This window comes from Rutidosis leptorrhynchoides, chromosome 2 (genome assembly GCF_046630445.1).
Source record: "Rutidosis leptorrhynchoides isolate AG116_Rl617_1_P2 chromosome 2, CSIRO_AGI_Rlap_v1, whole genome shotgun sequence".
NCBI classification, from domain to species: Eukaryota; Viridiplantae; Streptophyta; class Magnoliopsida; order Asterales; family Asteraceae; genus Rutidosis; species Rutidosis leptorrhynchoides.
The window spans coordinates 661,648,013-661,668,673 of NC_092334.1; the positions used below are offsets into that span (position 1 = coordinate 661,648,013).

The 20,661-nt window shown below is 33.1% G+C and overlaps 1 protein-coding gene and 1 non-coding gene across 2 annotated transcripts; both read left to right on the top strand.

The window, feature by feature from the left end:
- The first annotated feature begins 5,013 nt into the window (after positions 1–5,013).
- Positions 5,014–6,698, top strand: LOC139890211 (uncharacterized mitochondrial protein AtMg00810-like). Its single transcript, XM_071873107.1, has 2 exons — positions 5,014–5,428; positions 6,010–6,698. Exons 1-2 carry the CDS (start codon positions 5,014–5,016, stop codon positions 6,696–6,698), a joined length of 1,104 nt encoding a protein of 367 aa, XP_071729208.1.
- Positions 6,699–8,791: 2,093 nt separating this feature from the next.
- LOC139895375 (small nucleolar RNA R71) lies at positions 8,792–8,898 on the top strand. Its single transcript, XR_011775830.1, has one exon. It is a non-coding gene; the product is annotated as a small nucleolar RNA R71 (small nucleolar RNA).
- The last annotated feature ends 11,763 nt before the right edge of the window (positions 8,899–20,661 follow it).

The window sequence follows — 20,661 nt, forward strand, 5'->3', positions numbered from 1 at the left end:
ACACAAGTAATTGAAACTACATTCTATGGTTGAATTATCGAAATCGAATATGCCCCTTTTTATTAAAGTCTGGTAATCTAAGAATTAGGGAACAGACACCCTAATTGACGCGAATCCTAAAGATAGATCTATTGGGCCTAACAAACCCCATCCAAAGTACCGGATGCTTTAGTACTTCGAAATTTATATCATGTCCGAAGGAGGATCCCGGAATGATAGGGGATATTCTTATATGTATCTAGTTAATGTCGGTTACCAGGTGTTCACAATTTGAATGATTATTTTTGTCTCTATGCATGGGACGTGTATTTATGAGAACTGAAAATGAAATTCTTGTGGTCTATTAAAATGATGGAAATAAATGATTATGATAAACTAATGAACTCACCAACCTTTTGGTTGACACTTTAAAGCATGTTTATTCTCAGGTGTTAAAGAAATATTCCGCTGTGCATTTGCTCATTTTAAAGATATTACTTGGAGTCTTTCATAGCATATTTCGAAGAACGTTGCATTCGAGTCATTGAGTTCATCAAAAATTATTATTAAATCAATTTATAGTTGGATAGTGGATATAATGAAATCGTATGCATGCCTGTCAATTTTCGATGTAAAGAAAGTTTGTCTTTTAAAAACGAATGCAATGTTTGTAAAATGTATCATATAGAGGTCAAATACCTCACAATGTAATCAACTATTGTGAATCGTTTATAATGTATATGAACGGGTCCTTTCAACCGTGTTGTATATATATAATTCACACGCGATGGACGCGTCATTCACATATATATACACCACGATTGTCTAGGCCACCACATGAGGAACCCAACCCGCAGGTTGATCTCTCCTACCGAGGCCACCACACAATAGGGACGTACTGGGCTTCAGCAGACAAGCATCAATCCAACATGCAGTCATCACAATGTACTAACTAAATGTATCATTAAGTATAGCTAACAAGCATGACAATCATAATATAACATGCTACTCTATACTATGTTCTCCAGTTAGTCCCACTCACCAATTACCAGCAAATGAGAAGGTATTCAGCTAACTAATCACTGAACCTTCTCTTTCTCCTTTTCTCCTGAGAAAACATATACACAAGTTAGTTTCTATTCGTTAACATCAAATAACACAATATATAAATTTTTGTATCAAGAACTGTCCGCTAAAATTTTTTGCTTAACACTTGTGCACTTTCAAAATTTACATCATAAACATCAAAATACAAACGGGCAGCATAACGGCTAAAAATCAACACTTAGGTAAAATATTCTGCCCTGGACACTCAGTCGATCGACTGACTCTTACAGTCGGTCGACTGTCGACACAACCGGTCGACTGACCTTCCCAGTCGGTCGATTCATTTGGTATTATATCAATCGACCGAAGGTAAATTTCAGTCGATCGGTTCACTCAACAGTCGGTTGGTTGTCTTCGTCAGTCAGTCGGTTCAACCCTCAGTCGGTCGACTGTCGAGTAACAGTCGGCCGACTGTGTTCATCTTCATCAGAAACTGAACAAAGGCTACGGACTTCACGATGAAATCCTCAAATCTCGATCTAGAGCTCGTTTTAAACACCAAAATCGACCACAACTTATTCACTACTTGTTATAGACTCAAAACCCACAACATTTTGACCATAACAATACTTAAATCACTTGTTTTGACATAAATTTACACTTTTATGAAAACTAACACAAAACCTTAAATTTCTCAAAGATTAGAGCATGGAAGCTTGTGATCCTTACCTTAAACGAATCAGTGAATCACAAGGAACACAAAGTTATGAACAATTTGAGCTCTAGCTAAAGATTAAGGATTAGGGTTTGATTGTAGGTGAGGAAGATGAAGAACGGGTGTGGTTTGGGAAGAGTCTGGAAAATGCAAGAAAGTGGACAGCACTAGTCACTTAATTGTGGATAATTCTCACACTGTGTGACACACGGGTATTTATCAGTTATCTGATATCTTTCGTACATCATTTGGCAACCCAAACAGAGTCCAAATTAAATAAACACACCTGTTCTGTGACCCTTGTCACAAACTGGTCCTAACCACATCATCAAATAATAATAAATATTGAATAAAAATAAAAGCATATAATAACACAAAACTAACTTACGGGCAAAATGGTAATCTTACAACTAGGACCGATTGAGGATGTTACATTAGTTTTGGGTATAAAGATAAGCATAAGGTCAACCTTACTGCCAGGTTGGGTTCAAGAGTTACTATTCGTGTAGTATAGTTTGAATGACGCATCCCCTGCGTCCAAATTACTATGCGAGGGAGACAGTAACAGGAACTTTCGGTAAACTCTAGCTCGATCAACTAGTAGTTAATGGCCCTTACAAGCCGCTGAGCCTAGTGTTACCATTCTGGTTTAACTTGTTGATGCTATGTCATTGTGCTTAGCTTGATGCTAGATACCTATGACTGTTAGGATAATTCTATTCAATTAGCTTTATGCTAACCCCCCCCCCCCCCCACACAGTTTCTCCCTTGCAGGCAAGGTTGGAGAACTCGGATCTCGGAGAGATCTCGTTTGGATTTTTTTAGGGAGATCTCGGCATCTCGGAATAATCTCGGGGAGATCTCGGACGTTGACTTACGTTGACTTTGTAGTTTTTTCCTAAAAATATACATAAAAACATAAATATATGTATATTTATATACGTTTTTACGAGATTTTACAACAATATCCGAAAAATGAGCGAGAAAATCTTAGAAATTAAGATTCTACAAGAAAATCTTACAAATTAGCAAGAAAATTCGAGAAATCATGGCTTTGACTAAGTTTGACCTCGTTGACCGAGAATCTCGGGAGATGAACATCTCGTCTCGGTTGCCTTCTAAAAACAAGATCTCGGGGGAGATCTCGGGAGATTTACAACACTGCTTGCATGTTAAGTTTTGCATGCTATAGTTTTGGGAGTGGTTGCTTTTGGATATGTTTGATAGGCTACACTCTGATATTTATATTTTGATACCTATATGTGTGTAAAAGCTTTTGGTTAACGTAACACCTGGATGACTGTAATAACTATGATTTAGTTAATTACTATGTATGGTTTGTAAATATCAATATATTATGTTTCCGCTGTGATTTAAAAAAAAATGTACGGTGTTACATGATGATTCTCCTCGTGTTGCATCTTGGGATCGTTGCAACAATCTGGTTATTTCCCGGATTTTGCATTTTGTCGAATCTGACATTCGTAGGAGCATTCTATATTTTTTAACTGCTACTGAAATCTGGAAGGATTTAAAAGAAGGATTTGTCCAGTCCAACATCCCACGAAAATTTCAAGTCCAGAAGTTTATTTCGTCTTTATCTCAAGGGAATAATTCGGTTGCTACTTACTATACCCAATTGAAAACTTCTTGAGATGAATATATGTCTCTGCTTGCAATTCTTACTTGCTCTTGTGGTACTAATAATGCTTTCGTGGCAATTTTACAAGAACAACAAGTGATACATTTTTTAATGGGGTTAAATGATGCATACATGCTTGTTCGGGGTAATATTCTCATGAGGACTCCTTTGCGATCACTTAGTGAGTCGTATCGATTAATCATTCAAGAGGAATCTCAACGTGAATGCAACACTACACCTTCAATTGGTGTAGATTCTACTGCTCTTGCCGTTAAAGGAAATTTTTCATAGCATTCTTCTACTTCGGGTAATTCTAAATGGCACAACACTATCATTAATTCACAGGGTGTTGTGTTTGGTATTGCACCAAATGGTCGTCGGTCAAAATTTTATTGCACATCTTGTAGTGTTTGGGGCCATTCCAATGAACATTGTTTCAAGATCAACCCGAATGCTCACGATAAGAAAATGGTTAATTCTGTTCAAACCACTATCGTCGATGCACCACCATAAATATCTTCGACTCATTCATCTACTGCTCCTGCCTTCACTGAAGAAAAAATGACTCAGTTAAATGCTATGCTTGCACAACACAATATGTCACCCCAAACCGAAACTACTTCTGATATCTCTGCTGCTTTCATGGCTGGTAAGCGATTCTGTTTTCTTTCTACTTCTTTCAACAATCGATGGGTCATTGATAGTGGTGCTACTGACCATATGACACCACATCTTCATTTGTTTACTGAATACTTGGTTGTACATAAACCATGTTACATCGAGATGCCTAATGGTCACAAAGCCAAAGTCTATCATATTAGTTCGGTTCGTCTTAGTACCAACATCATTCTCAATAATGTTCTTCATGTCCCTGATTTTTATTTCAATCTTCTCTCTGTATACAAAGTTCTGTCTCAATATAATGCATCACTCACCTTCACTCTCACATCATGTATTCTTCAGGTTCCTTCACTGACGCATCCGCTGGTCCTTGGTGATGTTAAACAAGGATTATACTTCGTTGCTCAACACAACAATTCAACACCTGTGCATTCTGTGTCTCTATCTGCTTCCTCAAATACATGTTCCACTCAATTATGGCACTGTTGGCTAGGACATTTACCATTTGATAGCATTATTTGCATTAAGTCTTTGAAATGTAATTCTTTTATGCCTACTGTCATTTGTAACACTTGTCTAAAAGCAAGAATGAATAGACTGTCTTTTTCTTCTAGCAATATTAAATCTGCTAATAATTTTGAATTCCTTCATGTGAATTTATGGGGCCCCTATTCTCGTCCTACTCACAATGGTTATCGGTACTTCTTAACCATTGTGGACGATCATTCGTTCATTTGGTTGTCTATGTTATGTCTCCACACTCAAGCATGCCCGACTCAAATTCGAATCCAGGGCCACCCCATGTGTTTTTTTGGGATATCCATTCGGAAAGAAAGCCTACAAATGTATTGATATTCAAACTCGCCAAATAATATATAGTCGAGACGTTGTTTTTCATGAACAACATTACCCATTCCATTATTTACCCAAATATCCCACATCAACTGTGTTTCCCTTACCCATTGATGATTCTTCACACAACTTCATTCCGACTATCACCACTCCTTCTATGTCCCCTGATTCTACTTCACCATCTTTACCCAATACTACACCCCTAAATGATCATGTGCCAGATACTCTTCTAGAAAATATTTCTGAAACCACCACCACTGTTTCTCTACATACTTCTACCCCTACTGATTCTTCCATTTCCATTCGTCATTCAACACGTCAACCCACCCAACCTTCCCATTTCAATGATTTTGTTTGTCCTAAAAACACTACCCCCCGACATTGGTATAATCTCGTTTCTTTCTCTAGCTTGACTACTCCACATCATGTTCTTTCTGCTCAACCTCAAACATATGTTGAACCAAAATCTTATACAGAAGCTTCAAAACATCCCGAGTGGGTTTTGGCAATGAACCAAGAAATTGATGCTTTTCAAACCAATGGCACTTGGGAGGTATGTGATCTTCCTCCAGGTAAGAAAGCTCTCAGAAATCGTTGGGTTTACAAGGTTAAGCTAAAATTTGATGGTTCCTTGGAATGCTTGAAATGCAGGTTGGTTGTTCAAGGTAATCACCAAAGAGCAGGTATTGATTACTTTGACACTTTTTCTCCGGTTGTCGAAATGTCAACCATTCGTAGCATTCTTGCTCTCTCTGCTTCAAAACATTGGCATATACATCAAATGGACATCAACAATGCTTTTTTTCACGGGGATCTATCCGAGGAAGTTTACATGAAAATGCCCCTCAGTATTTCGAATCCGGACAACAAAGTTTGTCGTCTTCGAAAATCATTATATGGTCTCAAACAAGCGAGTTGACAATGGTTTCACAAGCTCTCTCAAGCACTTTATACTCAAGGTTTCACACAATCAAAGAATGATTATAGTGTTTTCCTTAAATCCGTTAATGGGCACATGATAATTGTAGCTGTATATGTCGATGACATATTGGTTACTGGTTCCGATTCTACTTCAGTTTCTGAACTCAAGGATTTTTTACATAAAGAATTCACAATCAAAGACTTGGGTTTCTTAACTATTTCTTGGGGATAGAGGTTCATTATCTTGCTGATGGTATTATTTTAACCCAACAAAAGTTCACCGAGGAGTTACTTGCTGATTTTGGTTTTTTGGATGCTAAACCCACACTTACTCCTCTTCCTCAGCATATGAAATTCTTTGATCCATGTAGCTCATATCTGAAAGATCCATCCCATTATCGTTCATTAATCAGTAAGCTTAATTTCTTGACCCACACTCGACCATATTTGGCTTTTGTAGTCCAAGCTTTGAGCCAATTTATGCAGAATCCTCAACAAATTCACTTGGATGGAGTTTACCATTTACTGAAATACTTGAAAGGTACCAGTGGTCAAAGGATCCTTCTCAATGGTTCGAATAAACTGAGTCTCCATGCTTACTCAAATTCTGATTGGGCTTCGTGTCCTATTCCTCGTCGATCAGTCACAGGGTATGTAATTTTATTTGGTGGATCACCAATCAGTTGGAAATCAAAAAAGAATACTACAATTTCTCATTCTTCTTATGAACATGAATATCGTGCCATGGCACATGCTGCTGCTGAACTCACTTGGTTGATACGCTTATTCGAAGAATTAGGGGTTACTGATCTCAAACCAGTTACCCTTCACTGTGATAATCAATCAGCTTTACACATCGCTAAAAATCCTATCTTCCATGAACGTACAAAACATATTGAGTTGGATTGTCATTTTACATGAGAAAAAGTCATGGAAGGTTTGATTGAACTTAGCTATCTACCAACTCAAAATCAACTAGCTGATGTTCTCACGAAGATTTTACCTTCACATCAGTTTAACCAACTTTTATCCAAGCTGGGGATGTCCAAGTCCCATCCTCCATCTTGAGGGGTGGTGTAGATACTTGTATAATATCCTGTATATTTTATGTAAAAGTCATTTGTTAGAGGGTCTTATTGTAATTAGTTTATTTTACCTGATGTATTTATAGCCGAAGATTGGCTTCAGTTTTAATTAATGAAAAAATTATCTCTTTCCATATTCTCTCTGATTTATTACATTCATTGTTAGACTCTTCCATTCAAAGTGTGTTGGAAAATGTAATGAAAAAGGATTCAGCATGATTCTTGACACAATTAGGGAAGCCTTCCCTCATGCTTCCTTACTGAATTCATTGTATGAATTAAGGAAGGTAATAAGAGATTTGGGTTTTGGTTATGAGAAAATTGATGCTTGTCCAAATGATTGTATGTTGTACTGAAAAGAAAACAAGGACAAAATTAAGTGTGACGTATGTCAGACCTCAAGATATAAATAAATTAATAATGATTTTGAAGGTGAGTCAACCACACAAGCTGATAATGATGGTGATTATGAAGGTAAGAAGGTTGGAGCAAAAGTGTTGCGTTATTTTCCACTCATACCACGCTTGCAAAGATTGTTTATGTCGCCTAAAACGGCCGAGTCGATGAGATGGCATGAAGAGAGTCGTACGAAAGATGGTATATTAAGACATCCCGCAGATTCACCAGCCTGGAAAACATTCGATTATCTGAATAGTGAATTTGCTAAAGAACCTCGCAGTGTGAGGCTTGTTTTGGCGAGTGATGGGTTTAACCCTTTTGGAAACATGAGTGTTTCACATAGTACATGGCCTGTTGTTTTGATGCCATATAATGTGCCTCCATGGTTGTGCATGAAAAAATCTTTTTTATTCCTAACTTTACTTATACCCAGTCTATCTGCTCCAGGTAATAATATATATGCAACCTCTAGTTGATGAGTTGAAAGAGTTGTGGGATACTGGAGTTAATACTTATGATGCATCAACTAAGAGTAACTTCACACTGCGTGCTGGTTTGATATGGATGGTAAGTGACTTTCCTGCTTATGCGAATTTATTGGGTTGGAGCACTAAAGGTAAATTAGCTTGTCCTTCATGCCATAAGGTAACCAGGTTAATACGGTTATCAAACTCCCACAAAGATATCTTCATGGCACATCGTCGCTGGTTGGAATTGTTGCATGCTTTCAGTATGGATAAAGATTCTTTTGATGGTACGGAAGAACATGAAGGGCCACCGCGTTTCTTAACAGGGGAACAAGTGCTTGCGGAGCTGAAAGGTTTTGAAATAAAATTTGGAAAACTTGTGAAGGATAACCCATCCTTACCAGAAGAAGAGAAGTATTTTTTTTTTTAGTTACCATACTGGAAAAATAACTTAATACATCATAATATAGACATAATGCATACTGAAAACAATGTATGTGACAGTCTCATTGGAACGTTAATGAATATAGATGGAAAGACCAAGGATCATTTAAAAGGACGTCGTGATTTAGAAGAAATGGGTATTAGACATGAACTTCATCCACAACCTTTATCAAATGGCAAAGTGTATTTGCCTCCTGCATGTTTCTTAATGGATAAAAAAAAGAAGCATTTTGTGATGTGCTTAAAAGTGTGAAAGTGCCAGATGGTTATGCAGCTAATAATTCTAGGTGCATTCAGGGAAAACCTCCAAAAATTACAGCTAATAATTCGTATTGAGTGTATATCTTTAGTCATCTTTTCCATTCATCTCTCGACAGCATCTATCTTTGCGGAAATGGAATCTAAGTCATGGCTAGAATCGGCTCTAGCTGCTTTAGATGATCTAACGATATCTTTTTCTTGGTGCCACTCATGTGAGTGGGAAGCAGTGTTATCAATAATTTTGTAAGCATCAGTTTCGGTTTTCTTCATAATAGAACCACCAGCTGCTATATCTATGTCTTTTCTTGTAGTGATGTCGCATCCTTGGTAGAATATTTGTACTATTTGACAGGTGTCTAAACCATGTTGCGGACATCCTCTTAATAACTTTCCAAATCTATTCCACGCCTCATATAGAGTTTCATTCGGTTTCTGTGTGAACGTAACAATTTCTCCTTGAAGTCTTACGGCTTTAGATGCAGGAAAGAATTGTTTAAGAAATTTTTCAACTAAAACGTCCCATGTGTCAATCGCCCCTTCAGGTAACGATTCCAACCAATCTTTGGCTTCTCCCTTTAAAGTCCAGGGAAATAACATGAGATATATCTGTTCATCTTCCACTTCTCTTATTTTAAATAGAGTGCAGATCCTATTAAAGGTACGAAGATGTTCATTTGGATCTTCCTTCGGCTCACCACTAAATTGGCATTGATTATTCACCATGTGTAGAATTTGTCCTTTGATTTCATATTCTGGCGCATTAATGTCTGGATGAGTAATTGCGTGACCTTGACCAGTGCGTTTAGCTCGCATTCGGTCTTCCATACTTAAAGGTTCTGTTACTTCCATAATTGAATTTGTTGAATCTGAATCACTAGAGGATTCTGATTTAATGGTTCGTTCCTCAACAATCTCCGTTTGAATGATTGGTGGTTCAGGAGGAAAAATTAATGGTTCAGGATCTATGAATTGTCCCTGAATATTCTCCTGATTCTCAATTGTGAGGTCGGGTTCAAAAAATGGATTATCGGAAATTTGAATTGGAGTACTTGGTCGACTGGATGACGATTCTAAAGAAAAATCAACGGCGGTAATATTAGCTAGATGTCTTGATCGAGTTATAGGTGGTGAACGTACAAAAGGTGGTGAACGTCTTGCTCGGTGCATTCACTGAATATCCTATTAGTTTTTAAAAAGGAAAGAAAAATTATATAAGTTATCCAATTAATAGACTTTTCTGATTTTGCCCACGTTTCGAATAGCCAAAAGATGCAGCAGAGGGGCAGGATTCGTTTGGTCTCAATATAATTGAGTACTGTTTGGCTCCAATAACCCGGTCCACGTACAAATCCAACTATTACTACGAACCAGAAAATTTTGATGTCTATCAATTTAGCCACTTAAAATAAGTTTTCGTAATTTTAAGAAATTTAGATAAGAAGTAGAATAAAAATCTATGTCCTAAAGCTAGAATTGCGAGAAATAAGAAAGAAAAAGAGCGCGTCGAAAAAGGTCGAAAAAGAAAAGGGTTAAAAATAAAAGATGTCGAAAAATAAGAAAGAAAAAAAATGACTTATAAAACTTAAAAACACTCGACTAACCCAACCTTATTACTATCACTAACTTAAAATTAAAATTGCAAATTGAGATTACTAATTGGAGTGATAATTGATACATAGGTAATAGGCGTCGAAAAATAAAAATAAGAAAGTAGCGCGTTAAAACTTAAAAAGGAACTAAAAACTAAGAATTAAAAGTTGCGTCTAAAAATATTAAAGCTTACAAGTAAAACTATATCCCAAATGGCAATAACTTAAAAAGGTACAAAAACTTAAAAAGGCGTCGCAAAATACTAAAGCACCTAAATCTTAGTCTAAAGAAAAAGCACTCAAGGGATTTTACGGCAAAGCCTAAAATTCTAGAAATAAAAATAAGCTACGGCAAAAACTATGGATTAAAACTAAATATGAGCGAAAAAACACAAATATTACGCAAAAACAATTAAAAAGGGACAAAATATAAAAATATACTAAAAGTTGTAAAAATTATAATTTTTATAAAAATATTATTTTTATATTATTTATTTTATAAAACTATTAATTTTAAAATTTAATTAAACTAATTAAACTAAAAATACAAAATAATAATAAAAACTAATAACTAATTAAATAAGAAAACCTAACTAGGGTTTTAAATTAAATAATAATTATAATAATTACTCCGTATTTAATGCTGTTTTAGGGCAACAGTGGCGTGTCAGGTGATCTCATGCGATCGCATGAGATATTGCGTTCGGGCTCATGCGATCGCATGAGCTGAGGATTTGGGCCAGGATACGGGCTGCTACAGTAGCAGGCCGAGAGTTTTTATTATATATATATATATATATATATATATATATTTTTGCTGTGTTTATTTTTTCTATTTTAAAAATATATTTATATAAATTAAATAAAACTTATATTTTTATAAAATAAAAATAAAGGAACTTTTATAGAACTTAAATATTTAACAAATTCTTAAAAATATTTATATTTTTGTTTTTCTTTTTATATTTTTGGATATTTAAAACGTATTTTTACAAAAGCGTATTTTTTTATAAAAGTAAACTTAAAAATAAAAATAATTTTTTTTATATTAGCGTTGTGCTTCCGGCGTTTAAGCAAGAAATTGATCCCCGGCAGCGGCGCCAAAAATACTTGATGTTAAAGCTAAGGGGTATAAAATGCTATTAAATTTTACAAGGAAATACTATTAAATACGATACTATTAAATACGATACAATTTTACACAAGATATTTATTTATTTATAGAATGGATATACTTAAACCTTGCTACAACACTTATAGGCAGTGTACCTAATCGTACAGTAGTGTAGTTTTTAGTAAGTCTGGTTCGTTCCACAGGGAAAAATCTTTAAACAAAGCTTAACGCTATATTAGTTTTATTTTATAAAAATACAAATATATATAAGTAATATTATTATTATAAAGGGGGGTTTTTATCGTTTAATGACCGGTTTGCCGATTTTTAAAACTTTAGTTGCAGTTAAAGCCTAATGTAAAATATTAAAAATAAATAAAAGACTAAATTTAAAGCGTAAAGTAAATAACGATAATAAAATTGCGATAAATAAAAGTGCGATAAAATAAAATTGCGATAATTAAAAAGTACGATAATTAAAAGTGCAATTAAATACAATGATAATAAATAAAAGTGCGATAATTAGAAGTGCAATTAAATGTAAAATAAAGGAAATTAAATATGAAATAAAAGAATTAAGCTTATTTAAACTTCCGTAATCATGATGTTTGACGTGCTGATTTTAGTTTTATGCCCATGGGTTAATTGTCCTTTGTCCTGGATTATTTAATATGTCCGTCTGATTTTTGTCCATAACAGTCCATCAGTCATAAATATAAAGTGCGAGTATCCTCGTCAGATTATCCTTATACCCGAAGTTAAATATTTCAACTAATTGGGGACTTAAACTGTAACAAGGTTTTATTACTTTGTTTAATAATTACATCAGGATATCGACTGCATATAACCCAAGGTTTTAATACTTTGTTATCAATTATGCTAAGTGTCCTTGTACATAATTTCACCCATGTTTTAATAATTCCATAAACTATTAATCCATTCCCGTGTCCGGTTAAATGAACGATTATTCGTACATATAAATACCCCGCCCATCGTGTCCGATTGAGTGTATATGGTTATTTATAGGGACGTCCAATTGTAAATCTTTATATTAAAATTAACAAACTATCATTTAGTTAAACAAATATAAAGCCCATTAATAGCCCATAGTCTAATTTTCACAAGTGTCGTTCTTTTGTCCAAACCCAATTATGGTACAAAGCCCAATTACCCAATTTTAGTAATTAGTCAAACATCATGATTACTTCGGATTAAATAAGCATAATAATAACTTAGCTACGAGACATTAAATTAAAAAGGTTGAACATAACTTACAATGATTAAAAATAGCGTAGCGTTACACAGACAGAATTTCGACTTACACCCTTACAACATTCGCTAACATACCCTTATTATTGGAAATTAAAATTAAAATTAAAATTATAATATAAATATAAATATTATACGTTGAGTAATAGAGAGATTGATATCTGTTGAATGATGCACCAAACACTCGATTTTATAGGCCTTGTGAACTGGAAAAGATGCTCATGCGATCGCATGGAGTTTCTTCCTCCAGGCCATGCGATCGCATGGCCAGCTGGGGAGGCTCAAAAGTCTTTGTTTTTTTATGCCGACAGTTTTTAAATATAATATAATATATATATTAATTTTAAGAATTAATTATATATTATATTCATGTGCATAGTTAACTTGTAATTTTTAGTCCGTTGCATCGAGCGTTGAGAGTTGACTCTGGTCCCGGTTCCGGATTTTCGAACGTCCTTGCGTACAATTTAATATCTTGTACTTTGCGTTTTGAATCTTGTACTCTTGTAATTTTGAGACGTTTCTTATCAATAATTGGAACCTCTTTGATTGTATTTTGTACTTTTGAGCTTTTTGGTCATTTGCGTCTTCAATTCGTCGAATCTGTCTTTTGTCTTCACCTTTTATTATTTAAACGAATATCACTTGTAAATAGGACAATTGCAACTAAAAGCTTGTCTTTCTTGAGGGATAATGCTATGAAATATATGTTCGTTTTTAGCATTATCAAATATTCCCACACTTGAGCGTTGCTTGTCCTCAAACAATATAGTCTTGAAATACTAGAATCACTTCTTTATTCTTCACACTTTATACATCAGTGATTTCTATACGGCGGTATAAACAATGGTAGTAACGATGTGGTTTACAGTCCCACATGACTATAAAAATTTAGATCCTTTAAGGAAATTGGATCTTTATGAAAACATTTGATCTTTTGAAAATTAAATCTAGTTTTTACCCTAGATAAGTTTTCCAGAATAACCCTTCACCGGTGTTTGCAAATTCTTTTTGTGGGTTTGGTGGGTTTCAGATTTGAAAATTTTAGCTCAAAACTTATGGTTTTGTGTCACCTACTTGCTAACCTTGTATTGGGAAAGCAACACGTCCAGTATACTTGCTCCGTATATTACCTTTCGATAAACTACCGTCCGGTTGTAAAGGAAAGTATTGAACAAGCAACTGTTAAGGCAATGTGAAAGGACCCGTCCTAATCCATCCGGACGAAGTCCATATCGATTATAAAAGATTCACAATAGTTGATTACATCGCGAGGTACTTGACCTCTATATGATACATTTTACAAACATTACATTCATTTTTGAAAAGACAATCTTTCATTACATATAAGGTTGACGACATGCATACCAGTTCATAATATAACTTACTATAATTGACTTAACAATAATCTTGATGAACTCAACAACTCAAATGCAACGTCTTTTAAAATATGTCATGAATGACTCTAATTAATATCTCTAAGATGAGCAAAAGCACAACGGAAGATTTCTTTCATACCTGAGAATAAACATGCTTTAAAGTGTCAACCAAAAGGTTGGTGAGTTCATTAGTTTAACATAAATAATCATTTCATAATTTTAATAGACCACAAGATTTTCATTTCCATTTCTCATAAACATACGTCCCTTGCATAGAGACAAAATTATCATTCATATGGATTGAACACCTGGTAACCGACATTCACAATATGCATTTTAGAATATCCCCATCATTCCGGGATCCTCCTTCGGACATGATATAAATTTCGAAGTACTAAAGCATCCGGTACTTTGGATGGGGCTTGTTGGGCCCGATAGATCTATCTTTAGAGTTCGCGTCAATTAGGGTGTCTGTTTCCTAATTCTTAGATTACCAGACTTAATAAAAGGGGCATATTCGATTTAATAATTCAACCATAGAATGTAGTTTCGATTACTTGTGTCTATTTTGTAAAACAATTATAAAAGCAGCGCATGTATTCTCAGTCCCAAAAATATATATATTGTAAAAGCATTTAAAAAGGGAGTAATGAAAACTCACCTAATGTATTTTGTAGTAAAAATACATAGAACGACATTGAACAAGTATAGGGTTGGCCTCGGATTCACGAACCTATATCAGGTATATATATTAACACATATAATAACATTTAAACAAGTTCGTATATTAATATTTATTAATAAATAACTTAGTTACATCTAATTAGATAGTTTAAATAAATGCTTAAAATTTAAATATTAAATTCATATTAAAGTGTTTTAATTAAAATATATAATGTATTAAAGTTTATATATATATGATTATATTAAGATATTTTCATATATTATGTGTAATTTAAATAATAATAATAATACTTTAGTTTTAAGATATTATTATGTAATATGATATATGTATATAATAAATATAGTTTTGTAAAAACATTATTTGTTTGATAATATAATAATTATAATAATAATAGTAATTCTAATAATAATAATAATAATAATAATAATAATAATAATAATAATAATAATAATAATAATAATAATAATAATAATAATAATAATAATAATAATAATAATAATAATAATAATAATAATATAAAGAACACGCATTCTATTAGGGTTTCCCCAAAAACAGATCGAGATAGCAGAAGTACCACAGAGAAGGGTTTCATCAGTTTCATCATTGAGCAATCGTTCAAACAGAAAATCATCATCATCCTCATCATCATCTTATCTTCCCTTCCACATCATTATCATCTTCATCAACAGATTAATCAATGGGTAATTATTGATGAATATCAGGTCAATCGATTTGTCATCAACCTCGTTCCACTTCATCATCGATCTCCCTCATCGTTCTCCATCAATCGATCAAGTAGTCGATTCATCAATTGATCGAGTAAGTAAATAGTTCATTGATATTTTTTTTTCTTGATTTCTTCATATCCCTAAATATATATTCTGTGCTTTATAATTGGATCAAACCTAAATGGTAATAAATGGTGTTCTTGGTGGTTTTGATTTAGTGAAGATGTTTTTCGGTTTATAGAACATAAAAATTTGTGGCAGTAATAGTTTATTTGGATGGTAGAAAGAAACAGGAATGGATCTCGATGATGGTGTATTTGGTTGAAAATAGAACATAACAGGAGTAGTTGCAGGGGTTTGATGGTTCACAAATAAGAAAGAAAGTGGAGAGAGAGAGAGAGAGAGAGAGAGATTTAGTAGTGGTTGTCGATTGTAGCAAAGAGGTGGCAGCCATCAGCTCTGCAGGTAGTAGTATCCTGACCGAATAGGAGGCAGAGTCAATAGTTGCAGGTTTGTATTGATGTTGTTGTGAATATTTGAATATGGCAGGCGTATTCTGTTAATTCTTACTTCCTGTTACTACTACTACTATATGTGTTTTTTGATAAATAAATATATTGCTAGTCTCAAGTGTTTCTATGATTCTTGAAAACTTATAGATTGTTAATCGATGGCTCCTGATGAGTTTTTTCCATTGTAGGTACATCAGAAAAAATTTGTGGTTGTTTGGATGGTTAAAGAGGATCGTGGCAGTGGTGGTGATTTCAATATAGTGGCGATTGAGGTGGAGACGGGAGGTAGTGGAGGTGGTATGTGTTCGATCAAAGGGAAACAGAAATATTCATAGTCAATGGTGGTTGTAGAGGGTGGTTTCATTGACTGTAGTAGCAGCAGAAAGTTGCAGATGGTGTTTGTTTGAATTGGTAACGGGTGTTGGATTAAGGTGGCTCAAGCAGGTAATAAACATGATTTTTCCCACCAATTTAGTTAATAAAGATTGGGTCTGTAATCTAATCTCAATTTCTTCTGCAGCAGTATGAAGAAGAAAAAAAAAATATTACCTTGCAAGTCAATGATGATGGATGATAAAGGTTCTACTGGCAGTGGTGATATAGGTCTAGGATAGCACAACATAAACAATGAAGTAAAGCTGTCTGGTGGCCGGTTTACGAGCAGAAGGTTGGCATCAAACACGAGTAGTTGGTGTTGTGTTGATGATTGAAAAAAAAAATTGACATTACAATGTGGTTATGGTTCGATGATGGTTATGATGGTTCAAATATGATAATAGTGTAACGGTAAGTCTTGATAAATCCTTGGCGTTTATTCAAATTCAAAATAGATTTAGAAATAGCAGTTAGTGTGATCTATTTTTCTATGTGTGTATATGTTATATATCTATACATATATATAATAATATGTACTTGTGGATGAAAGGGATTTAAAATAGAAAGCAAGATTTGCGTTGGATTCTTTTGATAATTCAAAAGCGTGAAAGAGATTTGAAACAAAAAGTGAATATAGCCACCAAAGTCTTGCTTGTGATGTTGTTAAACATACATATAGAAATATGATAGTGACATAAATTTCTAAATCGTACCAATTAAGGACTTTGATGTCCAGAAATAATAATACCGATTTAATAATAATTATATTATTAATACAGATTTATAATAATAGAAATAATAATAATAATAATAACTTAAAATTATAATTTTATTACTAATTATAAAGATATAACAATTTTTGATGTATCAATTCTATATATCATATCAAATAATAATAATACACTAATATTAACATTAATTTTAATACTAATATTAATAATGAAAGTAAATATGATACATTTAATATAACATTATATTTTTTTTACTTGTAATTAAATATATTAATGTTGCAGTTTATTAATCACGTGATATTTCATAATTACATATTATATATGTATATATATATATATATATATATATATATATATATATATTGAATGTTTAGTATTTATACCTTACGATATAATCATAATTATTTATAGTAACCATATATATAGATTTATAATATTATCATATATATATTTATATACATTCATATGATAGTAACTTAATTATTCTATTTACTAGTTTACATTTTTAATTCAAATGATTAAGGTGTACTTTATTAATTTAAAATATTGTATATACACTTATATTTATATTTATATATATATATATATATATATATATATATATATATATATATATATATATATTTTTACATATTAGTTTACATACAATCGTTCGTGAATCGTTGGGAATAGTCAAAGGTCAACTGATCCAATTAACATAGTTCATAAATTTTGAGACTCAACATTACATACTTTGCTTATCGTATCGAAATCATATAAAGATTTAGTTTAAGTTTGGTCGAAAATTCCCGGGTCATCACAGTACCTACCCGTTAAAGAAATTTCGTCCCGAAATTTGAGTGAGGTGGTTATGGCTAACAATAAAAATGTTTTCGTGATGAATATGAGTTGATAAATTGAGTTTTATCAACATTGAGTAATATGGATAAAAAAAAATTCAATTATTCGAAGAGTACGAATGAAGCTATCACCAAAGATTGAAACAGGAAAGTAAGGATTCATCTTAACTTTTGACAGAGTCGGGGTTGAATTTAGAAAAATAAGGTGCGTCTTAACTTTTGACGTTGTCTTGGTTGAATTCCGGAATTCAAGGGATTTAGAGAAAATCTTCTAAATCTAAAAGATTTGATTCTTCGGCGAGTAAGGAAATTAAGATCTCTATAATTAAATACGGTGATCTGTCTCGATTACTCTGTCTGATATTTCCATTATAAATGAAGCTCTTCCATTCCATTATCCTCACCATTCCCATACTCTCTTCCTTAGTTCATACATCCAAAAGATTGTGAAAATTCTTAATCCCGTTCTAATCCTTGATAATTTTTCCTAATTATCATTTCTGTCATCCTTCTTTTCAATCTTCTACCAGAAAAATCTGTTTACTTTTAATATAACCGTGGGGTGATACTATTCTTAATTATGCCGTGTCTTTATATTGCTGTTCCTATTAATATCCATGGTTTGTAATTTCTGTGTTGTTATTGGGTTCTATATCTTCCCTTATATTTCAATGCCCCTGCTTCTGTCTCCTATAAGTATTATCATCCACAGTTAATGCGCTCTCTTATTTGCTGCGATATATACTCCCTTTCTATTTCGGAGCTTCATGCTTTGGTTTACTTTTCGCAAGTAACGGTCCAGAATTCATAGGTATGGAGTTTCGAATTATCATAATATACAAGGTAGAAAGGAAAGATAGTAGCACGATTTGTTTTGTCAAATTACCTGAATCACTGAGAATAGAATTATCAAGAATATATTTTCTTGATATGTTCAGAAGTTAAGCAGAATGAAAGAATTATGTAACATGGCACATGATGACTTTATGATCTGTGAATCATCACGTTCCATTAGAAACTCAGCATGACTTACTGTAATATAATCACGTTGATCAAGTGTCATTATATTATACTAACTCATGCATCAGTTCCCAACATTACTTCAATAACTTTCATATTTTAAGCTCGAAAGTTTACAGAATATAGAAACTAATAGTTTCTATATGATGTAACACTGATAGTACGAAGAGATTAATGAATTCAGATAAGAATAGTTATAAAAATATATTCAGAAATATCGAGGATATTTATAATGAAAGATACGATAATATCTTTGAATATCTAAGATCAGAGGATGATGGAGACTATTGTCCGCAAGGGTTTAGAGTAATGAGCAAAATATTTGCTAAAGACTTCAGCAGAAATTGAATCATTTAGATTCTTTGAAGTCAAACTTATTCTTTGTGGTTTGTCCACGGCTTCTTTCATAGTTTTGCATAATCCGCTTTTCAGTACTAAATTTTCTATTGACTGTTTCCACTATAATGATACACAGGAAGCACGGGGAGGTATATAATTTCGGACGAGAATATTTATGAAAATATCCTCAGAAATATCGAAGATATTGATGATGATATTTTGGAATTTCTAAGTTTGATGGTTGATGGAGAAAGCTTTTCCGCAAGATTTTAACATGACTTCGGAGCAAGATATTCTCTAAAGATTTCAACGGATCCAGAATTATCTGGATTCTTTGAATATAGGGTATGGTCCTTGTATTTGTCCTTGGTCTCCTTCATGGTTAACTCTATCCGTTTTCCAGTTCCAACTTTTCTGATCTTTTCCAACATTCTATTCTTTATCATCAAACTTTCGATGATTATGGTCGTTTACAGTTTTTGTTGCTTCATTCAACTTTTCAAAATTTAGAGTATTGGTTCGCAGACTGGGTGCTTTTCAGAATTTCAGAATGGAAGATCATATTCTAAGAGATAAATGTTATACATATAACTGTTGATGTAGATATGCTGTGAGTTTTTAAAGTACTATTTGCCAATTCTTCTACATTTACTGCTACCATATCTGAATCATTGGTTATCGATCTGAGGTGATTTCAAGAGAATTGTGTTTTTAGATGATTAAACGCTGACGGTAATATGGTGGAATATAAAAGGTTCTCCGGTAACAATAAAAGAGCATACATATAAATCAAGGTGATAATAAGGTTGTTTCGAATGAAAAGTCGAAGTTGATTTGCTGGAGCTGTGACAAAATTTGCTACTTTGAAAGGAATTACCAAGTTATTTTGGGTAATAATAACACTAAAGGAATTAACACAACTATGTGTTAAACGTTTACTCAGTTTCCGAGAGTTTTTCAGATGCATAACTAAATGCATCAATCTTTTCTCCCGTAGATGAAGTGCGGTTGATTCATCCTATCGATTGAGGTGTTTTCAAGAATCATGAAAGGTTTGAACGCAGATTGTAATTGTGATGATACGAATGGGGTTTAAAATGAAATCAAGTGGCAAACTTGAAGAATTGTTTAGTTTCATATGTTATAATCAATATTTTAATTCATTTTAATTGTCCAGTGTTGGTAGTCCACAGTAACAGTCCAGTAATTCATATATAGTTTAATATATAATATTCGAATTGATTAATAAATATCGTGACCCGTGTACATGTCTCAGACTCGATTACAACTCAAAGTATATATATTATTTGAGAATCAACCTCAACCCTGTATAGAGAACTCGATCATTACTGCATATAGAGTGTCTATGGTGATTCCAAATAATATATATAGATGCGTCGATATGATATGTCAAAACCTTGTATACGTGTCCCGATATTTAAGTGCGTAAAATAAATAATAGAAATTAAATGACGATAAATAAAGTGCGTAAAGTAAATAACAGAAATTAAATGACGATAAATAAAATTGCGAGAATGTAAATTGCGGTAAATAAACTGCGATAAATAAATTGCGATAATTAAATGGTAATACGGAATTAACAGTTAGCTAGGAACAGTTAGCTAGGATTTTGTTAGCGTGGATTCTT